This window comes from Microtus ochrogaster, chromosome 2, assembly GCF_000317375.1.
Source record: "Microtus ochrogaster isolate Prairie Vole_2 chromosome 2, MicOch1.0, whole genome shotgun sequence".
Lineage (NCBI taxonomy): Eukaryota > Metazoa > Chordata > Mammalia > Rodentia > Cricetidae > Microtus > Microtus ochrogaster.
In genome coordinates, this window is record NC_022010.1 from 35007410 (window position 1) to 35017005 (window position 9596).

Genomic DNA, 9596 nt, shown 5'->3' on the forward strand with positions numbered 1-9596 from the left:
TTTTCACTCTTAAATATAAACAAGGCCAGGTAGAGTTTTAGACAAAAATGTCAGAAAATCGTGAAAAGGAATTACCTCGGAGTAATTTCATGGTATATTTCCCCTGTTCTGTTCTTGTTCTTGTGTTAAAGTTGAGGGAACAGAGTGACACGCAGGCTCCTTTTCTCTGTCCTGAGAGTACCCTCTTCTCTCCTCTGGTTCACCCTGCACAGAGATGGCATTTAGATGTCTGTGCTCCTGCCCTATCTACTGGTGCCTCTGTTTGATCAAAGTATGGCTGTTTCCCGTGAGGGAAGATCTTTTGCTACAGATCTTCAGTTTTAACCTCTTTTTTCCCACAGGCAGGATACAGATGGCATGCTTTGTCCTCTAATGGAAGGGTTGTTTCATTTTGTTTGCTTGTTTTAGGCTAAAGCAATGTCAACGATTGGGAGCTTTGAAGGATTCCAGCCAGTGTCCCTGAAGCAAGAGGGAGATCACCAACCTTCTGAGACTGACCACTTGGCGATGGACGAGGGGGACTCGGGCAAGAAACCAGGACAAAGGCGGATCTCAAGACAGCCGAGCGTGACTAAATCGACTCTTTACCCCAATCCGTATCACCAGCCCTATGCTTCACGAAAGTACTTTGCTACCCGGGTAAAACTGCGATTTTAAACACTGTTCAAACTTTTCTTTTGAAATCTTACTATCTCTTCTGTTCTGCATTGTGCCGAGTTTTACACATTTTTATAAACCTTTTGTAATAATGGCTACAATGCTCATGCAGTTGTCCTTACCTCCTTTGTACTGATGAAAGGTGTAGCTTCAGACAAGCCAAGTCTCTGGTTTTTATCTCTCAGACAGCCTCAAGAAGATACGGTTTCTGTAACCTTATATATTTGTGTGTATGGTCTTCCTCCGAGGCAAAATTTGACCTCAAAGAATTAATGTTTAATGACTAGAGAATCTCTAACATGGTAGCGGGAATGTAAAGCTGCGAACTTTGTTTAAAAAAAGACAGACTGTGAAATGGAAAATGGTGCTGAGGCTGAGCTGAATCTCAGGATGGAGGCTGGGATGCTGGGATGCTTGTGTTTTATCATGGGAGCAAGAGTTTGAAACCCTCGGTTTGCAACTGCGGCATGGGGCTCTCAGTTCTTATTTGAGCAGTGGACAAGAAAAGGAAATGAATGAGGACAAGGCTTATGTACCAGGTGTGAAAGGCTGCTATTAAGTTGCTAGCAGAGATAAAGTGGAACATACTTTCTGGATTTTTTTTTTTATCTCTTTGTGTTTTTATTTTTTTTTGTACTTACCGATCTTTTGCAATTCTTCAAAGTTCTTATAAATACAGTAGCCATAATTTATGGGAGGAAGATAGGGGAATATGAACTATGACAACAAAGACAGTTCTCATGAATACATGGGGCACCTTCTTCTTGAAAAATAACCCCCTTCCCTTTCTTTCCCTTCCTTCCTTCCTTCCTTCCTTCCTTCCTTCCTTCCTTCCTTCCTTCCTTCCTTCCTTCCTTCCTTCCTTCCTTCCTTCCTTCCTTCCTTCTTTTGCGTAGCAGTGTTATATACAGGACAAAGGACAACTTTTGGAAGTTGGTTCTGCTCTTCTACTTTGAGACAAGTTCTTTCTTGTGGAGTTCGCCTCTACTCTGGTGCCTACCCCAGGTTAGCAAGCTTTAAGGCTTCTGGCTAATCATCTTGTCTCTACCTCACACCTCCCAATAGGAGTGCTGGGCTTACTCATGTGCCCCCCAATGCTGAGATTTTTGTGTGGTTTCTGGAGATCACACTCAGGTTCTCTGATTTGTGTAACAAAGTACTTTTATCTGATTGGCCATCTCTCTGACCCTTCAAAATATATTTTTTCAGTCCAATATCATAGGTAATTGGAAGTCAAAAATCTGAGACTATTTACAAAACTTAGGAGATCCTGATTTGGTGGCTTTAACGATATATACCTTTGTTTAAGATGAAGTTCTAACTAAAGCAACTGAATGTGTGAGTGTGAACCCATATGTGTGTATTTAAACATTACGTAGACTCCTATGTGCAAGGCACTTTGGTAGGTGCTATGTTATCTCTGTTTATGTGAGTGTTTTTGCATATGTCAAGCATATGGTCTGTTTTCCAAAATATGTGAACTTTATTGAATATGCAAAGTTAAGTTGAGATGGAACTGCGAAGGAAATGTAAGCATTCTTTGGAGTTTTAGGATCTTGATAAGGATGATGACAGGGTTTGCTGAGAAAATACAGAACAGTGGTGCAGAATAGGGGCCAGTGATAGAAACTGGTGCAGCTATGAAAGCAGGCAGCAAACCGATGCAAAGCTCCTTTCTTTGCCTGTGCTGGCAGTCCTGAAGCTGGCATAGGTAGAACAGTTGGTGGGTTAGAGTAGGAACAGGGAACATCTCTTGGTAAAGTAGAGCCCATGAGGAAAAACTGACCTCTGCCACCAACTCTAATCTTAGTGGCAAGTCACGGTTAGAAGCTGTGCCTTTGCCAAGGCATCAGGGATAGGAGAATCCTAGGGAGGAAGTCAACTGTAATGGAAGGAAATGTTGATATTAATGCTGCCCCTTGCCAGCAAATGAGTCAGGGCAATAATTTCCTTGACCGTGCTGTAGTGCATAGTGACCTGAATTGATCTTCAGCAAATAAAACAACTGGTTTCATGTCGGTCGGCCTTTCGAAATTAATATGGATGTCTCTGCAGCTAACTCCCATTTGGAAACAAACAGGGAAAGCAAAGCTAAATCATGTAGTTCTTTTTAGATGAGCAGACACAGACCCATACTAAATGTATGAATATGTAATAAACGTCATTAGATATTTACAGTTTCTTTAAAAAAAAAAAAACCATGTGTCTTTATACAATCCTGTGAGGCAGGCAGGAGAAAACAGACCATCTTCATCTTAAGAATAAACATGTACAAGGCTGCAGAGATGACTTGGTCATCAAAATCACTTATTGCTCTTGCAGAAGATCAGGTCTGGTTCCCAGCACCCACATGGTGGCTCACAATCATCTATAACTCCAGTTTCAGGGGAATCTCATGCCTTCTTCTGGCTTTCACAAGCAGCAGGCATTCACAGGCTGCATCTACACACATGCAAGCAAACGACTCATGTGTGAAATATAAAAATAAATCAATCATTTTTTTTTAAGAGTGAACAAGTTTCAGGTGAATGAAATCACCTAAATTCAAGAACTTCAATAAGGTGCTGAGTCCACTGCTCTTCCTAGATGATTCCCATATATTGCATTTTAAAAAAAAATTTGTCTGAATGAGGGGTGAGAGTTGTACTACTTTCTGAGCACAAAGATAAATATTTAGAAGATAGCTTGGTACTATGTCCCTTTCACAAAGTCAGATTCTTGGGGCCTTTAGCCTCCCCACCCATGAATTCTTAGCCATGTTTATGAACGTGAGTTTCCTTCTGTTAAGCAGGTCTTAAATTCAACTAAGAAGCTGTTGGCTGTCCCATGACAGCCAACTACTGTTGTCCCCACTGCGTAGTCTAGTCATTATTGTAGCTCACAGGGTTCACAGCTGTGCAAGACTGTTGATGGATTGACTACCTTATTAATCTACAAAGTACCTTTGTACAAAGTTCTTTGAAAGCTACCCAAGAAGGAAGACGTTTCAAGGTCAGTATGAGCTTGGTTTCTCCAAGTAAAATGACCAAAGTGATGTTTTTTGCAGTAAACAGGGTCTTACCATTAAGTTCTTATGGTTGACCAAGAGTAATGACCTTTGTTGATTTGTGGGTCTCTGGAAAATTCATAACCAAAATCCCAGTAGGAAATATCCCATAAATAGCACAGGGATTTTTGTCTGATTACCTTTATATTCTGGGATAAACATTATTCCAATAAACATTTTTTTTAAAGAAATGAGAGAATGGTCTAGTTTTGCTAACTTGCAAATCAAATCCAAAGATGTTTTAAGAGGACAGAAGTGTGAGTATGTGTGTGTGTGTGTGTGTGTGTGTGTGTGTGTGTGTGTGTGTGTACATGCACATGTGTGCATGCACATATGTTTGAGTCTCAATTTCTTTACCTGAAAAGTATAGATAAAATACAAGCTTTGTAAAGAGCCCTAAGTGAACTAACTTTGTCAATATTCATAGAGTATATGACACATCTATAAACATTTCAAACATTATTATTTTCAGTACCTCCTCTCTCATTTTTACTTGCATCCACACTTCTATAAATGGTTATAGAAATGACAACAGGGTGCCTCTGACCTCATCACAGTCTCTGGGCTGAGATATAAATGTTGACATAGGGTCTGTGGCTAAAGAGGAGGATGGCTGGCTTTCTCAAGGAATAATTAGGGAAGACCACGAGGCTTGAAGTTTCAGATGTGTGAGATTTATCAGAAAGCGATGACTTCCTAGATCTGAAGTGAAATCTCAGATGTCACGGTCCAGCTGGTGAACAAATTAGATTCTGCGTTTCTATAAACTTTCTGCCAGTACTGATGCACTCTTGCTGCTCAAGTTACTCATTTCCAGCAGCACAATGGGAAGCGAGACTTTCCTTTCCCAAGAATCTACTGATCAGCAAACTGAGGGCTAGAACCACTTTCCTGGCTACCTCTGTATAGTTCCGGGGTTCTCTGCCACAGTCACAGTCAAATCAACTTCTGCTGAGCTAAGAATGTAAGGTATATGCATGGTAAACTGGGAAGAACACTGAATGAATGAGTCAAAAAAATTGTTGCTGAAGTATTTCATTAAAGGACTTTAGGATCATAACCCAAGAAGTAATTTATTGATAAAAGATTAGAAAATGTAGATAGGCTAAATAAAAGTCACTGTAATCTCACTGTTCAATACTAAATAAAAAAAATCTATTGTATGTGATCTTATACATTTTAGGGTAGATCTTTTTTGCTTTTCATATATATTTATGTGCAATTAGAGTTATATACTAAATATTTCATATGGTCACAATATTTTTGTGGTATCATTTTTTTAAAATCAGTTCCATAGAATCCCATATTGGGAATATATACTGCAACGTGTTTAATTTTAAACTCAATATTTAGACTGTTTTCTATTCATATCATTGATCTAAGGAAGAAGGATATTTATTGGCTTTCTGTTTGTCGGGTGCTGGGAATTGATATGCAAGGATATAAGGAGGAGAATGATCAAATCTATAAGTTTTAAGAGGGATTTGCAAAAAAAATGAATGGCATGGAAATAGAAATTCTTGACAAATAAGTGTTCACTTTAGCATAGTAATATCAGATGTTATACCACACACCTAAGTACTAGATCATAAAATAAGTTATTAACCTCTTAAAACCCTACTGCAGTTTGCTGGTCATTATTATTATATGTGAAAATTATGCCTCTATGGCTTCATTTAAGAGAACTTCTAAAGTACCTGAAGGAATTATTTCTTGTCCAAGGTCAACCAGCATCCCGAGGATCATGCCATGACTGGGGACCATATGCGCAATGCAGGACTCCTGACAGTGTCTCTGGACTACATGTGACTTAGGACATGAGAGAGGTCCCAGAAGTGAAAGTCTAAAACCCTTGCTCTCAGTCCATTTGCGTTCCTTTTCTCTTGTTGTAATGTGTCTGCTCTTACTGCTTAGATATATCTAAAAAAGGCCTCATGCCTTCTCCGAACAAAAGTATCCCTCAAAGCTAATAACTTGAGGTATATTATGATAATCATCTTGGTTGTGGAGACTGATGTTCAAAAGCAACTTTTTATGAAAAGAACAATGCTTAGCCCACATGGAGAAAGATATTTTTAAACTCCCTGTGGGGCTCTGTATTTGCAGATACCTTATCAGAAAGTTGAAAGCAATTCGAGATGGAGAATTATCTCTAAATTTATACTAGAGAATGTAAATTACATACAAACTAATGGGACTAAAACTATTTGATCTTTTAATATTTAATTAATGGTTCCCCATGGCCTTTTTATAGCCTGTGTTCTATTGTGAGCAGCGAGACTTTAATAAGCAGGTTCAGGACTTCCCATTGTGTAGTGAGATGCCATTGCTTCCATGACACTAATTTGGCTTTCATACTCTGTCTCTCTCTTTCCCTCTCCTCTTGCTAGAGGGTTCCCGGTGACTTGCCCTCACATTGGGAACAAATACATTTATTAGTTTTATTCTTATTGCCTGTGTGAACTTCCATTTAGTTTAGAAAATAAACAGGTCACCGGGCAAGAGGTTGTTCAGCTCATTGTGTGAAACTCCTTGAGGAGAGTCCTAAAGATGATTTGTTCCTTTGTGACAGCAGAACCCCAGCAATGATGTGATAAGGTGAATTCTCATATTTTTTTTTCAAAAAAAATACAAACTTTCTTTTCCTTTACAGATCACGGCCAATCAAGCTAATGCTCTTACTCAAGTGTCTGTTGCAAAATGGCCTCTGTCTAGTTATCATAGGAGCCACAACAGAAATGTGAGAGATAGAGTCTTTAAGATCTGTCTTTTTCTGAACCACTGCTTCTTCTTTCTGCACACAAGGAGCTTAGTATATGAAAACACTGACAAAGTCATGGGTATTGTTTGGGTTAGCATTGGCCCTGGGCTAGCCTAGATCATGGAAATGCAGAGATGTAAGTCTTTGCAATTCCTCAAGAAGGTTTGCTTTGCCTGTAACTACACAAAGCTAGAATGTAAGAGACAGTAGTGTTGTGAGGAGCAGCGGGCTGCATCCTGCCACCCGGCTAGCTTTATACCTGAAATAATTACATGGAAACTGTATTCTTTTAAACACTGCTTGGCACATTAGCTCTAGCCTCTCACTGGCCAACTCTCACATCTTGATTAACCCACCTCAAACAATCTGTGTAGCACCACGAGGTGGTGGCCCACCAGAAAGGATCCTAACCTGCGTCCATCTTGGCGAGGAGAGCTATGGTAACTGCTCACTTCCCTTCTTCCCATCATTCTGTTCGGTCTACTCCGCCTATCCAAATTCTGCCATATCAGGCCAAGCAGTTTTCTTCAGTAATTAACCAATGGAAGCAACAGATAGACAAATGACCCACCTCCATCACAGTAGAGTTGTGAAAGGTGGTGTATTTGATCATAGTTTCCTATTTGTCTTAGACTGCAGTCTCAGAGCTATGTGCTTACTTGCATTAAGCATTTGATCCTTGAATCTTGGCATAGCTTTTCTCTTTTCTTTATCATAAGCAATAATGAGAATAATGGTCAAGGCTTTCATTACTTAGTGTTTGTTGCTGTTTAAGTTACAGGGTCCCATGGGATCTCCCAGTAGTTCAGTTACAGTAATCATTATCACAACAATCTACCAAATTCAGAAACTATTATAATAAAGAACACCATGATAACTTACCATGAATTCTAGAGAGCCATAAGGATAACTGAGACCAAACCTTGATATCCAAGATACAAAGTGCCTATATATTCTTAAATTTCTTATCCTAAATTATTAGGTTTAAATTTACTAAGTAAAAATTGTTAATTAGCAATAATAAAAGTAAAGGGAGCACATTTCTGTGTCGGGCTACATTTTGTTCTATAGTCTAGAGAAGGGGCCTGAGCAGTGTTCACACTGAGAACAAAGAATGGTGCAGACAGTGACAGAGCTGTAGAGAGCATCACAGCTTTCCATAGATAACACACTTGAGGGTTTAGCTTTTGAAAAGGTATACAGGAAAGCATCACTTCCATGGTCAATTTCCATCTCCTGTTTTCCCATCCCAAGGAAACCGTCATTGATATGTTTTCTAGACATCTTTATGCTTACTTTAGATGTGTGTCAGCCAACAGGAATGTACTTACTCCACATATTTCTGCATAAGGAAGGCAGCCTACCTTACCCTCTCCTGTTTTATTTTTTCTTTTATCGATATACTTTGTTACTTCTATACCTTCGCTATACTCTATTATCTGAACATATTCTATAATACCCTCTTGATCAGCATTCACATGTTACTCCTCATTTATTGCTGCCTGCAAACAAGGTTGCAAAGAGTTCTTCACCCATGCCGTTTTGAACACGTGCAAGAATTTCTAAAGTATAACTTCACTGAGATATACCTGGATCAAATACAGATCATGCTTCCTTTTTATGGATTTGGAAATTGTTTTGGGTATGGAAGATAGTAAGGTTTTAAAGGTTCATACAGTATTATATCAATCTCACATATTTTTGGTGAATTGTATGAAACAAAAACATTCAACAAAATGCTTATTTTAGGGTTATTTAATTACTCTCCAATTCTACTTACTTTTTTTTCTGAAAAGTATTGGTTTCACAACCAAGTTATATTTGTGAGGCTAAAATTATGTAAAGAACGTATGAGAAAATACCACTGCTGAGTCACAAAACAGAGCATTGTATTTCAGAAGACTTCTGAAAGTGGGCCCCAGAAGAATCAGAATGCCTCAGAGGAATGTAAGGTTGGGCAAAGGGAGAATTAGCAGGAGGCTACGGTCCAGGGTAGCCTGAGTGCTTGCAGGGTCCCTGGAAATGAGTGGCATCAGTATAAACTTCTCGGGCAACAGTGGTAGGCATATTTGGCTGAACCCCCAGAAGTTCCTGATTTTATGACACATGGCCTTCAGCCAGCAGGAAGTACTAGTCTTAGCTTCCTGGCCAAACTTAAGCCAGCCGCAGACAACGACACACCAGGAAAAATCTTTCAGTCTAGTATCTGGCTGCCCAGCTCAAGATGAAACTCACTATAATGATGGAGCCAGGATCTTTGGCTATAAAAGCTATGATCACATTTTCTTGAAGATCCATAGAGCTTATGGTCATCAGCGTGGCTCTGAGGTTTTGTTCAGTTCAGCAGCCAAAAAGCCAAGTAGTAAGCTCACGTTGTAGAACTGATTTGGGACAAATCCTGTCATTCACCTCACTTCAGGTATTATAGCATCCTTTTGTGGGTGACTTGGGCTGTACAGAAGAAAACAAGGAGCTGGTGTGCGGATAAAATAACTAGCTAGCTCAGATTCTGCACTGCTCACACATGAAGCACTGGTACCCTTTCCTTATTCCATTCTCTCATAAGATAGTACGCATTCTTACTGGTTCCTGATGTACATATGTACCTATCTACCAAGTTCCTGAGATAAGTGGCCTAATATGTTTCCCAGGTTAGGATTTTTTTAGGCTCCGGGATGATTCTGGTATACAGTCAAGCACTGAGAATAATTGCTTAGAGAGCAACTGGTTGTTACAAGTACCATGTTCAGACCAACAATGTCACCTGGACATACGTTAGAAATACAAGTCCTAACTCAAGCTGGCTGGATATGAAAGTGGGGATGGTCCTATGCTGTGGAATAACCCTCTGGACACCATGAATATGTATTCCTTTCATTGATTAATGGAGAATCTGATTGACCTATAGCAAGGCAGGATAAAATTAGGTGAGACAATCAAACTGAGAAGACCAGGATGAAGAAGGGCAGAGTCAGGGAGACACCAGCCAGTTGCCAAGAAAGCAGGATGTGTAGAAAATGAGATGACAAGCCAGGAGGCACATGGCAAAACATAGATAAGAAATATGGGTTACAAAGAAAAACATATAGGCATCCTCCTGAATGTTAACCTTCATCAGGCGATGAAAGGAGA

The 9596-nt window shown here is 39.5% G+C and overlaps 1 protein-coding gene across 1 annotated transcript in view; it reads left to right on the plus strand.

Moving 5' to 3' along the window:
• Positions 1 to 417: 417 nt before the first annotated feature.
• Tprg1 (tumor protein p63 regulated 1) overlaps positions 418 to 9596 on the plus strand; it is a 104465-nt gene continuing 95286 nt past the window's right edge. Inside the window, exon 1 of the mRNA XM_013351362.1 lies at positions 418 to 639. Coding sequence (XP_013206816.1) covers positions 418 to 639 — 222 coding nt within the window. The remainder of the gene's footprint in view (positions 640 to 9596) is intronic.